The 20,765-nt window shown below is 40.7% G+C and overlaps 2 protein-coding genes across 2 annotated transcripts; both read right to left on the reverse strand.

Annotated features, from left to right (window-relative positions):
• Window positions 1–4,423: 4,423 nt before the first annotated feature.
• On the reverse strand, window positions 4,424–12,260 carry LOC135463058 (transmembrane protease serine 3-like). The gene is made up of 7 exons (XM_064740376.1): window positions 12,188–12,260; window positions 11,420–11,569; window positions 10,892–10,995; window positions 10,251–10,339; window positions 7,375–7,640; window positions 6,542–6,681; window positions 4,424–4,711 (listed from the first exon to the last, which is right to left on the reverse strand). The coding sequence occupies exons 1-7, from the start codon at window positions 12,243–12,245 to the stop codon at window positions 4,556–4,558; spliced, it is 963 nt and encodes a 320-aa protein (XP_064596446.1). The 5' UTR covers window positions 12,246–12,260; the 3' UTR covers window positions 4,424–4,555.
• Window positions 12,261–15,044: 2,784 nt separating this feature from the next.
• On the reverse strand, window positions 15,045–18,071 carry LOC135463033 (uncharacterized). The gene is made up of 2 exons (XM_064740353.1): window positions 17,963–18,071; window positions 15,045–16,282 (listed from the first exon to the last, which is right to left on the reverse strand). Exons 1-2 carry the CDS (start codon window positions 18,069–18,071, stop codon window positions 15,045–15,047), a joined length of 1,347 nt encoding a protein of 448 aa, XP_064596423.1.
• Between the last annotated feature and the right edge of the window lie 2,694 nt (window positions 18,072–20,765).

Below are 20,765 nucleotides of genomic sequence, written 5' to 3' on the forward strand. Positions count from 1 at the left end.
ACTAAGGTGGCCTTTAAGGTCGTGACAAATTCAGGCAAATAAGCGCCATGATTTTAATCTGTTACGGGTTTAGGGCGTGTCATTGTCTATATACTAACATCTATGAAATACGACTTATTTGCTCACTTGGTCTTTAACATGGCCAGCAGTATTATCAGTATTATGTCGCCGGCTTCTTGTACTTGTATGAGACTAAAAGTCAACACACCAAGGTTTACATCATACATAAATGCTGTTGGTAAAGAGTACTGCCTCTCACATATTCAGAGGGGTGGGTCGTGCCAATAGCTCGTACAAAACATTTCAAACCTTAACTGGTTCAACCCCAGCAGTGGTTTTTAGGGATTTCGCGGACTCAACTGATTGGGATGTTGACAGTTGGTGTGTTCTTTCCACGCCGGTTTGCTCCAGATATGAACGTAGCTAGCGAAATTTTAATAAGCATGGCGTTCAGTTTTAATCAATTAGTAAATAAATCATATATAATCAGATTATTTAATAAAGTTCAAAACAGAAGATGTCCTGCGGAGACATTGCTGTTTGATGTAAATGCTATTTTCACAACAAACAGATGCTTCTGTATAAGGAGAGACACACATATCGAAACTCAGTTCTTGAAAATTGTTGATAAAAAGTAGCTCTTGCTCAACATGGAGAATGAGTATAAGGTGTATGAAGATTCCTAACCACGAAGAGCACTAGGTGTGGGTTCGATCCCGTCCTTGCGAACGGAATTTGTAGATTCTTTCGCAGTCACGGTTCGAAGGTTGTTTTTTGACAATGAGTAATCGGTTATTTCGCAGTCCAGTCGTCGTTGGAGACCACTTATCATCCATCAGTACTGACGTATCCGTACGTGGACAAGTTCGTCAGTTACTTGCCAAAGGTCGGGGGTTTTATCCACGCCAAATCAACGCTGGATCCCAAACTTCCGCAAGGCGCTGTCCCTTCCCAGGTCGATGACGTCAGAGACCACAGTTTACTTGCAGACATCCGGTAACAAGATTACAAACATTGTAATTAATACGTCTTTTAGAGCCTTTGGGAAAATTCTTTTCTATTTATTTATATATATGCAATTTATTATTATTATTATTATTATTACTATTATTATTATTATGATTATGATGACGATGGCGATGATGATGATGACAATGATGATAACGACGACGACGACGACGATGATGACGACGACGATGACGACGATGATGATGATGATTTACAACCTTCACAAATATTCATCTGGATGAAGAAAATAAGTCTATCGTATACAACATAGTAGTTTATGACAATAACTTAATCTATTCTGCCATGACTGGAAGCATTCTGTCAAATTAACGACTTAGATAACAAATTACTCCGCTGCATCGGCAAAGAAATATATATACTGATAGAATAATGTGTTTATTTGTATTATTTATGTTGCCGCATATGGCAATTCTCCAATTTGTCTATGTACTTAAATATTGTAGAGGTGTTTAGCGTGTTATCTTATCACAATGACCGAAGAGCCACTCGTCAATGCAGTCGGTGTGAATTCAAGCCCAGTCCATGTTAACGGCCTATACCATTGTTCATTAGGACGTCCGCCAGCAAACTGTTCCAAGAGGCTTTGCTCGGTTTCCTGGTATACTGCCGGCGTCGTATAAGTGAAATATCCTTGAGTTCGGGTAACACATCAATCAAATAAATAAATAAATAAATATTAATTGTGTAAATATTCATGCCACCTGGAATGAAGTATTGACATGTCTGTAACGGAAGGATTAATAATTAACTCCTTGTCGATCGTCTCAGATCTAACCTTAAAACAGTGAAAAATAACTGTCACTGGACATTGATAGTCGTAGTCATATGAACTGGTAAGTACGACATAAAATCCCAAGCATACATACATAGACATTCACAGTTGTCAGTTACCAGTCAGCTATGTACGCTGGTCTCACAAGGAAGGGGGCGTAACTCGGCTGTATCATATGCGTTTTTATTGTTTCTGGCTTAGGCAATGTCTGTTACTGTGTAAAAAACAAAATGAAAGTAACAATGGATGGAACGTGATGGGTTATCCTTTTTTTAAGCAGGTCAATGTTTTGTACAAAACAGGTATGCTAACACACCTCTGTTATGACAGCCCGTGTGTTTGAACTTTGATATTCTAACCACGCTGTTCTTGCGTGAGGAGTTTGTATAAGATTACTGGACCATAGTTTCAAATCATATTAGAAAATGCCGGAGTAATTTGGTACATTATATCAGGACGCGAGATTATCTGCGCAAGTCAAAGTGTTGGGATTAAGGCGCCATTAAAACCCCAGTAATTTAAACTGGTCCTTTAGTCTTAAATATTCAGCCTTTCAATTCGGCTTGAAAGTCTACGGGAAAAAATCGAAAGGATCGGGAAGGGCAGAGAAAAACTGACGGATTCAAGGTTTTAAATCTATCAATAATTAATATCAACGTTTACATTAAACCAGTAGTAGAAATTGCAACGTCAGGTGCATGTGGAAATCGCGGGCGTTCATCCGGACTATTCGAGATGCGCTACAGTGCGGACGTGAACTGGACCGTCATACTCCAGTCACGGCGTCTTGTTCTGTGTTTGTCGTCTATGTTCTTCTCGTATTACATCATCGGGGAACATTTCCGGTCTAAGTAATTAGAAACTAAGCTACATGTGTGTTGTCTGTTGTTCGTACTTGCCTCTGTGATCACGTTTTGTGGTCAAACTGGGTAATGTAGTACTAGTGTATTAAGAGAAGAATAGCCAATCTGGCTACACTCGAGTTGGAATTCCGCGGGAAAAAGATACCATATTGCTGCATCCCACGCTGTGATACCTGCACTTGCTAATGCTGTGTAACTTCATGGAAACTAATGCACATGAATCTGAATTCTGTTGAACAAGCTTATGTCTATCTATCTACCAAGCGAGTGGTGGCAAATCCTCTTTGGCGTTTACGTCCGGAGTGGAATACCCACAGGGGCTAGCGAAGCGAATTTGATCATTATAGTCTGGTTACATGGGACAAAATGGATGCTCCGATTAAGGTGTCTAACATTCCCAAATATCAGGGTTTGAAATCAAATAACTACGTGTAAAATTACTTTTGGCCATTTTTAATTCCCGGAAACTGCAGGTTAGTGGCGTTTTCATTTAACGCGGCCCAAGGAAAGCAACAGTTTAGAATAATCCAGGTCCAAGCCGAGTAGCTTATTGTTTATTCCAGCAATTGCGATGACGATTTGTGGGCAAACTGGTGACGTACTACTCGTGCATTGCAAGAGAACAATGATAAGTCCAACTTGGACCTGTGTCGCCATTGTGCTTTTGTTTCACCAGAAGTACCCCCACTAACCCGCGTCTATTCAGGTCAAGGCACACGGGAGTTGGAGACACAGGTTAATTCGACCTGAGATGACTTCGTGGCCGAGGTGGTTAAGCGCAGCAGCAATGATCCAGGAGTCTACGAACAAATGGTTGCTCTGACGTGAAGTCCAGCTCATGCAGGCTTCCTGTCCGGCCGTACGTGCGAAGGTCAGCCAGGAAATTACGGATGATCGTGGGTTTCCCCCGGCCTCTGATCGCTGTCCTCCCACCATAATGCCGGTCGCTGTCGTATAAGTGAAATATTCTTGAGTACGGCGTAAAACATCAATCAAATAAATAAATAAATAAATCAATAAATAAATCAATATATCAATAAATAAATCAATAAATAAATCAACCCGATCATATGATCGTATGAGCTTAAGACGCGACTCAACTCAACTCACCTGAGCGTACGGAATTGGTGACAATAGCTGAAAGCCATACATAAGATTGTAAGATAGACGGGCATATATGTAAGAACTGGAGTATGACTCCAGTTGAGTCACGTCTATTGGTCAACAGCGCCTGGGACCGAGCCATACGATAAATTGAGTTTAATTGAATCGCCTCTATATTAAGCTCCCGCATTTGCTAAGGTATAGTTGTCTAGTCTGGTGACCGGCCCGAATAGCACAGTTGGTAGAGCATCCGCTTCGGGACTGGTAGATCCAGGATCAATCCTTGATCGAGTCACACCTAAGACTTTAAAAGAGGAAGTTGTAACTTCCTCGCTTGGCGTTCAGCATGAAGGGGATAGTGCAACCAACTGGTTGACCCGTATCAGTATAATGGCTCGGGCGGGGCAACTTACTTGCCTTCGGTAAGTCGTCTCAATGAACCAGCACTAAATAAAAAAGCAGTGGAAATCCTTCCTGCAACAAGGAGGCACATTACACGTACATGCACCCTAATGATTCCTTCGTCGTCATATGACTGAAAAATTGTTGAGTACGGCGTTAAACCCCAAGCACTCACTCACTCTAGTCTGGTGTATCACACAGTTCAATTTTGAAAACCAAAAAAAGAGAAAAGACACAAGGACTTTTTGTTCCCTGTTCAAATGTGTTTCATAGAAGTGCTTACGTTTGGTGGAAATTCCCACCGGGGACAACAATACATCCGCGCGAAGACTGGCTTTCTCTGCCATATACAAGTATTTCCATGCACTAATTAATGTCTAACTGCTTACACCTTGTGGGTGTTTATCCAGTCCAGGAAGCTGGTGACCCGTGTGTACACCCCGGGTGTATTAGCTTCGGCACATCCGTACCCCCAGGAGACTATGCCCGCTATCTGCCAGACACCCCCAACGTTACAGACGAAAGGACCCCCAGAGTCGCCCTGAAAACAATCAACATTAGGTAAAGGTTGTGCTGTGATCATTGTGGAATGGCTAGGAATAAGTCATGTTTCGTGTGTGTTGTAAGCTGGACGTTGTAAGTAGAGTTCTGTAGAAAACAGTACTGATATGGTCAAGCAGACGTTTGTAAGTAGAGTTCTATAGAAAACAGTACCGATATGGTCAAGTTGTACGTTTGTAAGTGCAGTTCTGTGGAAAACAGTACCGATGTGGTCAAGCAGACGTTTGTAGGTGCAGTTCTGTAGAAAACAGTGCCGATATGGACAAGCAGACGTTTGTAAGTGCAGTTCTGTAGAAAACAGTGCCGATATGGTCGAGCCGACGTTTATGAGCGTAAGTATACTGGAAGAATTATGAAAATGGGAATGCTTAGATATATGTATAAACAGACATTTGTGGGAAGGAACTTTTTGAGTAATTCTGGACCAGTGATCTCTAATAAATTACAATTAACACCACTGCCATTTTTTTTTACCTAATTCTGCTGTAAGCCATAATGCGAGGAAGTGTGTAAATTGCTGCTAATTATGCATTTACATGAACAGTTAGAATAAAACCCTGAGTGAGGTAAATTGACGGTTACGCGTGACCATTTGCCAGCAATCACCCTGTTGACGCTGCTCCGGCTTTACTGACTGTGCTCTACGTCTTTAATTATATTGTAAAGTGGACATTTATAATTTAATTTCTGATGGACGAAGCATTCTAGAGCGGAAGTTTATAAGCAAACTTCTGTTGGAAGAAGCATTGTAGAATGGAAGTTTATAAGCGAACTTCTGTTGGAAGAAGCATTGCACAGTGGAAGTTTATAAGCAAACGTCTGTTGGAAGAAGCATTGCACAGTGGAAGTTTATAAACAAACGACTGTTGGAAGAAGCATTGCACAGTGGAAGTTTATAAGCAAACGACTGTTAGAAGTAGCATTGCACAGTGGAAGTTTGTAAGCAAACGACTGTTGGAAGAAGCATTGTAGAGTGGAAGTTGATAAGCAAACTTCTGTTGGAAGGAGCATTGCGAAGTGAAGGTTTGTGAGCAAACTTCCGTGGAAAGAAGTGTTGTTAAGTGGAGGACTATAAGCAAACTTGTGTTGGAGGGAGTATTGTGAAGTGGTATCATTGTAAGTTGAAAGTATAAAAGCAAACTTCTGTTGGAAAGAGCATTGTGAAGTGGAGGTATATAATCAAACTTCTGTGGGAATGATCATTGTAAAGTGAAGGTATGTAATCAAACTTCTGTGGGAATGATTATTGTAATGTGAAGGTATATAATCAAACTTCTGAGGGAATGATCATTGTAATGTGAAGGTATGTGATCAAACTTGTGTGGGAATGATTATTGTAATGTGAAGGTATATAATCAAACTTCTGTGGGAATGATCATTGTAAAGTGGAGGTTTATAATCAAACTTCTGTAGGAATGATTATTGTAACGTGAAGGTATATAATCAAACTTCTGTGTGAATGATCATTGTAATGTGAAGGTATATAATCAAACTTCTGTGGGAATGATCATTGTAATGTGAAGGTATGTAATCAAACTTCTGTGGGAATGATTATTGTAATGTGAAGGTATATAATCAAACTTCTGTGGGAATGATCATTGTAATGTGAAGGTATGTAATCAAACTTCTGTGGGAATTATCATTGTGAAGTGAATGTATATAATCAAACTTCTGTGGGAATGATCATTGTAATGTGAAGGTATATAATCAAACTTCTGTGGGAATGATCATTGTAAAGTGGAGGTTTATGAGCAAACTTCTGTGGGAATGATCATTGTGAAGTGAAGGTTTATAGGCGCTTTTTTAGTACCTGACAGGCGTCTCTGCCACCACTGTTGAAGCCGGCACACAGATTAGTGCTGTAAATCCCGCCATTCAGCTTGTAATTACAGGCGCTGTTTGATATCACAGGTAGATCCACCATGTGCAGAATGTTTGTCCCATCACCACCTAGCGGAGAAAATGACATTCGTTAAATTGGAGAACACCAGACACACCGAAATTTATTTAGTATTGAAATTAAAGTTAAATACATAAATGTAATTCTAGAGCGGACGGCTTCCTAAATTAAGAATTAAGCGTTGTGCATGGATCTGCCTATTGAAAACCAATAGCAGCGTACATGTTGACCTCCCCCCTTGCGACGGGTTTGTATTTCACCTACATGTATGTTTTATTTCCTTCCTTACTTAAAAATTTAAAACCACTGACATTCGCTAGCTTTCTGATCAACCATCACATGTAAAATCGAAGCAACTAGACACTATTTAATAAAACTAATTTAACCAAGCAAATAATGTTACATAAATGTACGAGCAACATTTAAAAACCTTTTCATTCAGCTAAGACCCAAAACAAACCCATCATTCCTCATCGCAAAACATGTCTTCGACACACAGATATTTAGAGTGCGTCTGTATAGTTCCTATAATATTCAATATGCTAACACAGATAGTCGCAAAGAAATGTTTAAATGACAAAACAATTTGGGAATGTATTTTCGCCACACCCTTAAAAATGTTTAGCACTTTGCTGGACACTTTGTAACCTTGTTTGAAACTTTTCCAAAAATTTTCTTTTTGACAAAACACCTACAAATAGTGGATGACTCTTTCTGAACACCCCTATCCCCCATGTCCTTACCGTCTCTGAGCGCGCCCCACCCTGTTACTGTACAGTACAGTCCCTCGAACTTCTCGTTCCTCTCCGGCAGGCATGCCGGACTGATGTACTTTGTGTACGTTACTGGTGACGTCAGCTTCACGAGAGCCACGTCATTCTGAATCTGCGTAGGGTTGTAGTGCTCGTGGCGAATGACTTTGGAGGCGTAGACCCGGATCTCGTGACCTTCATTGTGATATTGATCGTAGTCACCCAGAATTACGGACCACTGGGCCGACCGGGGTACACTAAAAATTAAAGATTTTGTTTTATTTATTTATTTTCTTTAAGACAAAAGACACTATAAGATGCACTCTTCTTCATCACAGATACCATTGCTGGTTGTATCCTAAACTAGCTTGACTTTTATTTAAGAATTTTTCTTTAATAAAATTAAATGCATAATTTAAATACTAATGAGGGCTTGACTTCGTGACAATATTTCTACACGGAAATAAAATGCCGGACTGAAAAGAGTCATAGGAAAGAAAATGAAAGACAAAGAGAAAGTTGATACAAAGTGGGGGCAATAGCCGTGCAAAAATAAATAACAAGTGCCAGTTGCTAACAATTTGAGCTTCGTTCCAGTCCCCAATTCTATTATAAAAACAAGACGAATTGTGTCCGAAAATTATTTTCACAACCATTTCAAAAACATGTATGTATATACTTGTAATTCTACTGAAGTGAATTGCTAGAAAATGATAGAGGAAGGCTGGTCCAAAACTGTGGAACTCATTAGAAAGGGACTTAAAAAATCAAATTTCCAAAAGCCTTCTGTATAAAGTTTCATTCGACAAGTGATTATATAACTTGTATATAGTCTTACGTTTATACATATATCCTAGTTACTCGTTCGCCCTCTCTTTGTTCGAACGACATTCAGCCGATCAAGCTGGGAGTCAACAGTGTGGTCATAGCAAGTAACAGCTTAAGTATACCGAAGGTTGTGAACATGTTGTTTTGGTGAAAACTGCCTGAAGGTACAACTCGGGCCCAAATAACAAACTTGCATACGGGCACACCATACCAATCTTCCTAAAAATTAGAAAAATTACTTTGACTAAACTGGTCACTATACACAGCATACATAAATGAAACAAGATCTTACATTAAAGATTAGAAAGTTTTAGCAGCAAGTCAAAGCAACAAAGGCGAGGGCTCGATTCCAGTCAAGTGCTTGCAGAAAAAATTTAGCAGGTGTGTTAATTGGGAAAAAGCTGGTCAAAGGCCGCAACAAAAGAAATAATACCGAAATAAAAAAAGGAAGGGGGGGAGGGGTGAGAAGGGAGCAGAGGGGAGGAGGGAATGAATAAACCATGGATGAAGATCACTGTCAGCAGTTAACTTGCATGAATCTTACAGTGTGTTGTTGTGGTATATGCTACACTTACATGCATCCAGCTCATTTTTTTCCTCATTATTTATATAAAAGTGTACAAATGAGTAGTCAACAAAACATGCAACTTGTTAGGTACATGGGTTAGCTCTCACGGAGACAACAGCTTTGGCGATCACAATTCATGACGTTATGGTCTTTTCACCTGATATTTGCGAGAAAGAACTAGATTTAGATCCGAACTTAACAACTGTTTGTTCGCTCCGATTTTCACAGTATCTAAATATGTAAAGATCTCACACAGGAAAAACAGGCTAATCTTATCATGATGATAAAGAAAGTTGAAAACCACGCCCTTTGTGCTGATATAATGGGAAAAATGCAATTGTATGCTGTACAATGGTTGTAAACGCTTAACATTTGTAACCTGTGTAAAAACAGGTTATTCTCGGGTTAGCCACTCTGTAGTACTGGTGAACTACATCTTGCTGTTCTACGAGCAAAACTCCACGGAAACTGTGACGTATTACACAAAGAAACAAAAGAGTACACCGCTTCGGCCGACTTATTCCAGGCGGGCAGTGTTCCACATTCAAGTTATACGCCTACTTGTACAATAACACTTAAGAACACATTTACACCCAAAAATTATTCGGTAACAGAAAATCTGTTGAGAACAATTTTAACAGAAAGTTTGTTGTCTTAGCTATGCTAGAATTTATTCTGTTATTATAGCATTATATTCTCTCATGTTCAACATGATACTCTGTTAGTCTAACACAGTCTTTATGTTGAATTAAAAGATAATGCAATAACAGAATACATTTTAGCATCGCTCATACAATAGACTTGTGTTAAAATCAATAGATTAATTTTTGAGTGTACAAATAGACCAGTGCCATGTCCAACGTCGCATGTATACAATCATAACCTGTTCGTACAGTTTGTCCGTCTGTTTTTTTTTTCTTCGCAGCTTAAAATCTAATGTGTTCACGCAAATTTCGCAAGCAATTGGTATTGTGTTTGTATTTATTTATTTTGGACGGTATTTCCTCACTCAAGTACGTCGTTCTTCAGGTTTATGGGTGGAGAATAACTAAGTACACGCCGGCCCCTCCCCAGGGGCCAGGATACGCACTGTCGAATTGCTCAGTGTGTGGTATACTGGGAGTTGTGATTTAAACATCTATGTTTTAAGATAACATTTATATGAGGTGGTTAAAATTAATAAATTTTAAGTCAGAAACTATTTTGTGCGATCGCTTCCTGATACTTAAGAGAGCAGTCAAACCAGCGAGGGATGGTTTCGATCCTAGGATCTCATGGGTCAGTCGGCTGCGCTAAGACATACACTTTTGGTGAATAAGGCATGAAGCAAATAGGATACATTCTGGTCGGTGTAGTCATAGCGTTCCAAATGTCGGCATTGGAACCAGACTGTTACTATTAATGAGAAACCGCGATATGACTAGAACTATGTTAAAACTGAAGCAAACCAATCCATCGAATCGTGACTTACTCGTCGAAGCAGTGGGAAGCTGTGAGTACCCATTGTCGGTCTATCAATGTTCCTCCGCACACGTGTTGTCCGTACACCTGGACCGATACCTGCCACAGATAACAGCATTTGTATATTTGTTTATTTATTCAACTATTCATTTATTTAATTATTTATTTATCTAATTATTTATTTACTCAAGTATTTATTTGTTGTATTTTTCATTGTATTTCTTATATTTGTGTAACATTAATTAAGTTATCTATAACATTTCGGCTTGAAGAGTGTGCCATCAGAAAACACTCTTGGACCCGAAATGGAGTGAGTGCTATATGCCTATGTTTGCCTTTGTCGTAAATTTCTTGCAATAAAATACAGTTAAATTAAAAATGGATTTTGTCCAAACCACCGCGGAATCACCTGTAAGGTGTAGCTTTGCCCTGAAATAAACTTCACTGGAACGACAAAAAATAAAAATGTTACAAGAACTACTTTGTAACCAAGTGTCAAATACTGGGATCAGCATTTCGCTACAAATGGCCTTGCCTTGTTGATAACCCACGCTTAATCACTGACACACTATTTGCATTGGTTCTCACTGCACAAATAGGCACTTCCACGCGGGAGAGATGGTGTGATTTTGCGTAAGCTCTCTATATTACCTGCCATGGGAATTCAGCCACCTGTGCGGGCTTCCCCCCTACCACACGGAATGAACCTTTCCGGATGACGGTGCTGACGCCACAGCTACCAGGCGCATGCGTCCCTGAAACAAGAGATAGACACGGACAATTGGTGAGGACCTTCGCCTCACAACACAATGGTGACTTTGCTATTTGTCAGTCTGATCGATGGTCTACTTGTATATTGATACATGTACATACAGAAGATACACAATAAGTGACAAATTATGTCAATTTTATTAAACAAATGGTGTAATTTTGTTTTGTTCCGAGCCTTTATGGAGGAAAGAGTGATAATTACATCACAAGTTTAAAAGATTACACCCTACACCCCCACCCTCACACCACCAAACACGCATGGGATGTAGGTTGCACTGTTTGTTGAAAAAATTTATTGGCCTTTCAACAGAAGTGGCTTAATTAAAATTTTGACAAACACCATTAACGCTAGCCCCATACGTCATCAAACGTGACCTCCTAACGTCACATATGACGTCATGTGTTTACCTGATGGCGGACGGTTAGTAGCGGAGTGACCTCCTTCTGTGTAACAACATTGTTTCAGGAAGCCACACCCACTCAGGGTGTATTTCTCGCCCGATTGACAGCCGCCGAAAAAGAGGGCGTGGCACGTGCCTCCATGAATTGTCTCACAGTCTGTAAAAAAAAAAATGTGACATACGCAGACTTCAGGATAAGTTCAATATACATACAGTGAACGTGGCTCTTATTGTACATTGAACAGTCGGTCTTCAGCGAACAACTAAAGAACTTTATCACATGTTCTTCCCTGCGGAACTCAGACAATGCGTGAGCCATACCGCTGGAATGTAGAGGGACTTGAAATGGAACTTTATGTAAGAATACTGATACTTGACCGGCCCCACGAGCTATATCTACAGTTAATTGTTACCAAAGCTCCAAAACCGAGAAATTTCCTTTCTCGTATATATTCTTGAATACTGAAACACCATCAAACACCAATTACCCTAATTCCTTAACCTTTTTGCGGGTGAAAGACCCAGCAACCTGTGGATGATCGTAGGTTTCCCTCGGGTTCTGTCGGGTTTCCTTAGGCCATGATATTGCTGATCTCCGTTGTATACATATAATTGAAATATTCTTACAGCGTAAAATACCTATCAATTATACTTGAATATATATAGATATATACTTGAACCCAGGCAGGAAAATGGGTCTATTTGCTCTGTATAGTATAGAAAGCGTTCACACACAGTTTAGAATCACTGACAGACTGGTTGTGCCAGAACTCACCATTAGCTATAGCTGTTCCAACAAAGGCCACCAGCACCACAGATGCAAGAAAAGACATGTTGAATCGGACGGCTTATTTTTCGGCTGACAAAGTTTCTCTCAAGTACACCCTCACTTGACCACACCTGGATTTTTCTTATCTTTTCCAAGAAGATAAGATAAGCCGTGTTTCCGTTCGGAGACAAAACGTGTCACGGACATTTGTGAGGATTGTTCTAAAGGCCAAAGAGTTATGCTTTACTGACCGACATATGTCTCAATGGCTTATTTTACAGTAATGGGTAAGATGTATGTGTCCCATTCTAAAACTTGTTAACGAAATTGGTTTTTTGTTATTGATAAACTATGATTGTTTGGCGTTTCGGTCTACTTTTGAAAGGCACCATATTTCTTCGTATCCTGCTATATGTGCATTTATTTATTTATTTGATTGGTGTTTTACGCCGTATTCAAGAATATTTCACTTGTACAACGGCGGCCAGCATTATGGTGGAGGAAACCGTGCAGAACCCAGGAAAACCAGCGACCCAGAAAGCCGGCTGCTGGAAGACATTCTCATGTATGAATGGAGAGGAATCCAGCATGAGCTGGACTTAAACTAACAGCAATTGCATTGGTGAGATCCTCCTGAGTCATTGTGACTGCATTGGCACACTAACCATCACCACGCCTCCTTCCCCCCCCCCCCCCCCCCCTACAAACTACATGCATACCTATTTATTTATTTATTTATTTGATTGGTATTTTACGCCGTACTCAAGAATATTTCCCTTATACTACGGCTGCCAGCATTATGTGTGGACTTATGTGGTACTATCCACCGCCGTCGTATAACTAAAATATTCTTGAGTATGGCGTAAAACACCAATCAAATTTTGTATCATCCATCGTGCGTAGTGTACATCCACGTTTGTCTCATTTATTGATCTAGTAGGAGTTTACAGCCGTATTTAGTAATTTTTCACGAATTTGACGTCTATTGGGATATGAGAGATCCAGTGTCACTATATTCATTGTGATGTTTGGTGTCTCCGACATCTCTCCACACTGAGGCAGTACTAGAAATGTAGCAGCACTGGGAGTGAACTCCAAGATGAAGACGTGGGATAATGGTGAAAATGACGTTAGAGGAAACAGACCCCCTGTGATGAGAATAGACTGAAAGTCAGCGAGCACAGGCGTAAGCATGGGTCAGTGAGTCACTGAAAATGAATCAGTAAGAGTGAGCCAGTAAGAGAGGACGTGAGGGTGAGTACGAAAAAGTGAGTCAGTTAAGGGCAATGAGTTCGTGAGAGTGAGTCATCTAGTGAGAATGAGTCTGTAAGAGTGAGTCCGTGAGAATGAGGTCCTGAGAATTAGTCAGCTGAGTAAGTGAGTCAGTGAGAGAGAGTGTGAGGGTGAGTTCAAGAAAGTGAGTCAGTTAATGAGAATGAGTCAATGAGGACTGAGTCAGTGAGAGTGAGTCCCGTGAAAGTGAGTCACTAAGAATGATTCAGTGAGTCAATGAGACTGGGTTTGAGAATGAGATAAAGAGCGGGAGTAACCGCTTAAGGACTGAGAGAGTAAGGTGTCAGTGACAGTGAGCCAATAAGAGAGAAGGTGTGAGTAAAACTGACGGTAAGGATTAAAGACTGAGTCAGTGACAGTGACTCAATAAGGGAAGGCTTGTGAGTGTCAGTGAGAGTGTGCACCAGAGAGGAGTTTAGGGTATTTAAGGTTCAGTGAGGTAGTCATGGAGAATGACTCAGTAAGACTGAGACTCAGTAAGACTGAGACTCAGTAAGACTGAGACTCAGTAAGACTGAGACTCAGTAAGACTGAGACTCAGTAAGACTGAGTCACAGAGAGTGAGTCTGTGGGTATGGGGGTAAGGACAGGAATGAAAGTTAGTGCATTCGACTGAGCAAGTGGCTGTGTGAATAAAGGCCGTACAAAGAACAAGTCACATTGTCCACAACGCAACGTGTGCATATTTCAGGACTTTGTCTTCTTTGGCTTCAACGCAACGCTTTGTTTTATGTACTTCGTTTACGGATTGTGCATTTCTTTAACAAAAACGAGGCTTGGTAGACAGACTTACAAAAGGGTGGCCATGCAGTGGCTGGTGATAACACTTGAGGTACATGTACATATCCTAAAGATCTGAGTGTACCTTATGTACTATGACTAACGGGTCTTCGTGCAAGACAAGATCAGTTTTGTGTGAGGTACACATGTAAGAAGTCATTTTAAGGGAGTTTTTATTATATGTACTGTATTATCTGAAACATACCCAAAATGTACTGTATTATCTGTTACATACCCAAAATGTACTGTATTTTCTGTGACATACCCAAAATATACTGTATTATCTGTGACATACCCAAATGTACTGTATTATCTGTGACATACCCAAAATGTACTGTATTATCTGTGACATACCCAAAATGTACTGTATTATCTGTGACATACCCAAAATGTACCTGCTGAGCTTTGATGTAACTGTTTCTAGTTTATTTTTCTTTCAAGGAAACACCAGATTAATTGCAGTTTTGTTGTAGGGAGTCACCGGGTAAGTAAACAATGATTTAAGGATAAAAATCTATCAGGTTCCAATGTCTTTTGTATAGATGGAAATGTCGAATTAATGGTATGTTTACCCCTCATTGTTGGGTGCCCAACATGACATTGCGAAACGATAACCGAGTTTGAATTAGTAATTATATGTCAGAGTTTAGCTCAGCTCAAAATACTACACTGTACTGCGCACTGTATCAGTCCGCCCATCCTAGCTAGCCTCATAGAAAGTGATTCGGTTCAAAGCTGTGTCCGTGTAGTTCTCAGTGTAGACGCGGGTAGGACATTTTTCAGAACTGTGTTAAACTGCCTGACGTAAAAGCTGCAACAGACTGTGGCCACGTGACGCGCGAGAGGCCAGTAGGGAACGGCGCAGAGGTTCTAAGCCCACTTTCCGTCTCCCTCGTCGTTTTTTCTTTCCTTTCTCGGCTTTCTTTCTCTCTTTCTCTTCCTTCTTTCTTTTCTTCTTTTCCTCTTTCTCCCTTTCTTTTCTCTCCTTTTTTGCCCGCTTTTTCTGTTCCTTCAGACACTTCCTCCTTCGCCTTCCGGTGAGTTTAGCGCATGCGTCGTCGTCTTCGTTTATTTTGATGACGGCTGTTGAAGCCAAAACCTGTGGGGTTGGTGACGTCAAGCTTGGTGGTTGGTCCTCTTCATCTGGCGCCAACGCTGCGGCGTCTTCTTTCAAAACGTCTTCGGCGACCGTCGTAGTATCAGGGCCTTCGTTTGCTTCCGTAGTGCTGCTTTCACTGTTGGGAACAGCCTTGGTTGTAACATCACTACTAGAGGTACTTGTCTCAGCATTATCGGTTGTAGCATCACTACCAGAGCTACTTGTCTCAGCGTTGTTGGTTGTAGCATCACTACTAGAGGTACTCGTCTCTACGTTGTCGCTTGTAGCATCACTACTAGAGGTACTTGTCCCGGTGTTGTCGCTTGTAGCATCACTACTAGAGGTACTTGTCTCGGCGTTGTCGGTTGTAGCATCACTACTAGGTGTACTCGTCTCAGCGTTGTCGGTTGTGGTATCACTACTAGACGTTGTTGTTGCAGTGCTGTCGGTTGTAGAACTGTCGGTGGAGTCGGAGTCCGCGCTAGCTGTACTGTCGGAGGACCCTGTCGTGGCGCCGCTACTCGCAGGCGTCGGGTCACTCACAATCGATGGTGAATCCGCCTCAGCGTCGGGCTCTTTCAGGGCTGGCGTGTCAACAACCGCTCCCTGTGGACGCTCCCCCGAGGCAGACTCAGTCATTTCTTCCTCCTCGGGGATAACTTCTCCTCCATCCTCCCCAGACTCTCGACTCTCGGACTTTCCCCCTTTCTTCTTCTTTCCTTTTTCCTTACTCCCCTTTTCTTTGCTGCCTTTCTCCTTACTTCCTTTTTCCTTGCTTCCTTTCTCCTTGCTTCCTTTCTCCCGTATGCTCACGTCACATTCGCACTCTGTCTCCTCACTTCCATTCTTACTTTCCTTACTCCCGGAGCCACATTTACATTCCTCACTGCCTTTTCGGCCTTTCTTCTTCTTCTTTGCGAGAGCAACGCCTGTAGATGACAATCAAATGTATAATAAGTTCATGAGGTCAGCTGACAGAAAGATTACTGTTCGACAATGCGGAGGGAAAATTTCGGTGTGTCACAACATTTGATTTATTTATTTGATTGGTGTTTTACGTCGAACTCAAGTGGGAGGAAACCAGGCAGAGCCTGGGAAACCCACGACCATCCGCATGTTGCTGGCAGACCTTTCCACTCACGGCCGGAGAGGAAGCCAGCATATTAGTGTCACTACAACAAAAGTGTGAATATGAAATATTAACGGGATTTGTTTGCGTGATTTTTGGTCATGTTGCTGTTTTTATTTGTATTTACTTTACACAAAACAAATGGCTGTGCAGAAACTTAAATTAAAACGACCACTTATATCACTAGGCAGTGTGTTTTATTTCTTTTCATTTATTTATTGATTTATTGATTTATTTATTTACATGCACACTGTATGACCACTGAGAACAAACGATATGGTGATTTATTAACACCACGTCTTAAATCTGAAATGCTATATACAATTTTAATGTTTCACTCAACATTTTGGCAGTGGTGGGGGTGGGGTGGGGGGAATGCATGAATAATATTTGATTTACATTTTTCAAAGGCTTATTTAACAAAGACATTCAACGTTTTACAATATGCTTAAAAATGCTCTAGTCTCCCCACATACGGCCGGAAAGGAAGCCAGCATTAGCTCAGCTAGTCTTGAACTCACAGCGACGGTTTTGGTGAGAGGCTGTTGGGTCATTGCACTGTAACATTTCAAGATGTTAGTGCTCGTATTTTACAGCTTTTCAAGTGTTGTACCATTTTTAAAAATTCGAAAATGTGGACAATTTAACATTTTTGTTTTAAGAGAACATGTATAGGTTTAGACATCGTTATCAAGCGTTGTTTATTCCTACACTGCAATAAGACCGCACCGATTTACACCCTTTGTGGTCACTCTCCCGTTAAAAGGGTGCGTTTTTAGTAGTAAGCTGTGGTTGGGTGGAACCTCACAGAAAGGCTAGTGGCAAGTTTCGGAGTTAAGCTAGTTGAAGACTTAACCATTTCAAATGAAATAAAATCAGCCATTTCTACAACTCTCAAAGGCTGATAGCATGTTTTATTACACTCTGTTCCCTAGAAAATATTTGTCACTGTTGTGGCATAACGTACATACAAAAAGGCGAGGTCCAACTTCCCGTAAATTCATGCCTAAGAAACTAACCAATCTCGCGTTGCGTTATAGTCGCTGTCGTGTAACAAGAGGGTTAATTCAGAGCACACCTAATGACGTCGTTTCTATAAATCAAGAAATTACAATATCCAGCTTAATTCAAAATGTGCACAAATTTCCGTACAAGTTGTCCGCTTTTACAAAACCCCATGTGCACAGGAGGTAGAAGAATGAAGGCTGTTTAAGACAGGGACTGAACAAACACCTGTACCTTAACCTGTAGTAGAAAATTACAAAAATCGCCCCAAATCGATTCATGTTTAAATTACCGATTTCCCCGTTGTTAATGCAACGGCATTAACGGGTCCTTGCATGGTAACAATCAAATAATTGAGAAATGAATAAATAAGGGGGGAAAAAATAAAAACGAAATAATAGCAAATATGTAAATAAATAAGTCAATAAACAAAGAGGCTGATACATAAAAATGAGCCCGTGCTGTAGCCACTTACCAAGGATAAGAAGAGCGATGAGGAGGATGAGCGTAAGCCTCATGATGACGGAGAGGGGTCGGGATGACAAGGCGCCGCAAGACACGGGTTTAAATACGGCCATTTCCATGGTCGACACGGATTCAAACACCAATCATCTTACCTGTACAGGAATGTCATTAAGGACAGGTAAACAAGTGGAAATTAAAAGGAGGTCTTAATTACCTGAGCCCGTGTACCTAGAGCTGTTTTAGTTCCCGTAAGTCATCGGCTCCGCACGGACAGTTCCGGGTATACGTGGGGGGTAGGCGTGCCACGAGCCGTGGTAGGGTGTTCTGACAGGTGTAAAAAAGGGTAAACAAAGCCTGTGCCTGCATTTCACAGGTACGACATAAAGAATTTGCCAGGGTGCAGACTTAAAAGTGGCAAGAAACAGCTGATTGCATGTCATCAGTGCACAGCAGAGCTCATTCGGTTTGCATCAACTTCTGACCTAGCTTGGGTGTGATCGGAATTTACAAAGTAGGAGTTAACACAGTTTTGTCTTTATCACACATTACAGGAAAATGGTATGTTTTCACCTCTCATCTTTTATTCATCATCACCTACCCACATTATTCAGTATTATTCATCCATATTATTGGTTACTTGTTGGCCATATTATTCATTATTACTTGTCCACATTACACAAAACTATCTACCAACGTTATTCATTATTACTTGTCCATATTACACAAAACTATCTATTAACGTTATTCATACAAAATTACTTGTCCACATTACACAAAACTATCTACCAACGTTATTCATTATTACTTGTCCACATTACACAAAACTATCTACCAACGTTATTCATTATTAGATGTCCATGTTACAACTAAAATATAGTCCTGCCTAATTATACGGCCATATTATGCAGTACTTTCTTATATTATTCAACATTAATTGTATACATTAATGAGCATTTGCTGTCAGCATTATTTGACCACATTTTATTCATCATAAGTCTCCCACACGATTCAACATTATCCTGCAACGTTATTCATTGTTAGTTCCACACATTGAACAACATGGGGCCTCCGTGGCTCAGTTGGTTAGCCCGCTAGCGCAGCGCAATGACCCAGGAGTCTCTCACCAATGCGGTCGCTGTGAGTTCAAGTCCAGCTCATGCTGGCTTTCTCTCCGGCCGTACGTGGGAAGGTCTGCCAGCAACCTGCGGATGGTCGTGGGTTTCCCCCGGGCTGTGCCCGGTTTCCACCCACCACAATGCTGGCCGCCGTCGTATAAGTGAAATATTCTTGAGTACGGCGTAAAACACCAATCAAAAAAAAAAAAAAAAAAAATTGAACAACATTAGTTGCCCACATTATTCCACTAAATTACACGCCCACATCTGTCACCCACATCGTGTTGAATTACATCACCACTTTCGATATATGAAAAGTTCCAATTAAAGCGCAACTGAGATACATATTTTATTATCGACAACTATATTCTAGCATGATACACGATTTGAATTCTGATTTCACTCTGTCGCGTAGAACATACCCTTTATCTTTCCAACATCAATGAAAACTGCTATCTGCTTCTCTTTGCATGATTGCGTCCTATTTTTGTACTTTATATGCTTTCTTAGTTCTTTGGTAGTTTGTGTTAATCGTCCTTGTGTGAATTGGGCTTGTGATTATTGACCTGGCCCGCCCTTCCTTGTTGGCGGCTGGTATACTAATGTCTGTTTCGACGCCTAGAGCGATTAGTATCATACCACTCGTTATTCAGATTTAATCTCTGGCATAACTTTGCAGCAGTTGCTTACATTAGACCTAATGTCACAAGATTCTAACCTGGCTGTGCAATTCACGGTGGCCATGCAGTATTCATTTAAAGTGCAGTGTACATTTAAAGTGAACATAAATCTGAGTTAATTAATTAATAAAGTAGGATTCCAGAAATGTTCTAAAAATATTTAAATTCTACACCGCTTATCAACAAGATAAATAGCAAACAATTGTCAGTACCTAGCCACTCCATGGTGACGCCAATTTGCCATGTTATAGCTATCTAGAGTGACGTCACAAAATCTAGGAATCCATTACCATCAGTATTAAACAATGTGACAATGAGAAAATACAAACAAAAACGCCTGGTACCAAACCAAAGAGTATCGGTTCTGTTCCCTGTTCAAAGGGCCGATGTTTCTTTTAGTTTGGCGCTTGGTCAGGGCAATGTTCGTGAACACCAACGTTGTATTTTCACAGTCCGGCTCGTCCTCGTCCTGCATGGGTGTAAGCATCAGGCCTATCTGGCTGGGCCGATATCTGGGAATTCACAGAACATAACAGGACCATCTGATGGATAAGGCCCTTTCATTTAAGTTTTGAGAATATATCTTTGATAATAAATCTGACTTTGCTAAGGAAAAATAATGCACAAAAAACACAATATTTTTCTTCAAGCAATGACTCTCCCGAGGCGGTTTTCTCGCTAGCTCAGCCTGACAAGTTAGCTGCAGTCTCCTGCACAACATAATTATACGCATTGTGACACGGGCAGCAATTCTTAGTGCCTGCTCATAAATGTGTTGTCCAAAATGCACCGGTTTAACACTTAAACTAACCATGAAATCCAATACATTGCATCGATATCTTTCTGTCCACTATACGAAACCACACAGACAATCCAGAGTTATTCGGTTTTCTGACGTGACAGAAAATTATCACGTGATGCTATCAGCACTAGTGATTTGCCAAGTTCATGTGCACTTCTTCAACATGGCGACTCGGAGTGAACTGTCCGTCAGCGCCATATCCCAAATAATGAACTT

This window comes from Liolophura sinensis, chromosome 2 (genome assembly GCF_032854445.1).
Source record: "Liolophura sinensis isolate JHLJ2023 chromosome 2, CUHK_Ljap_v2, whole genome shotgun sequence".
NCBI classification, from domain to species: Eukaryota; Metazoa; Mollusca; class Polyplacophora; order Chitonida; family Chitonidae; genus Liolophura; species Liolophura sinensis.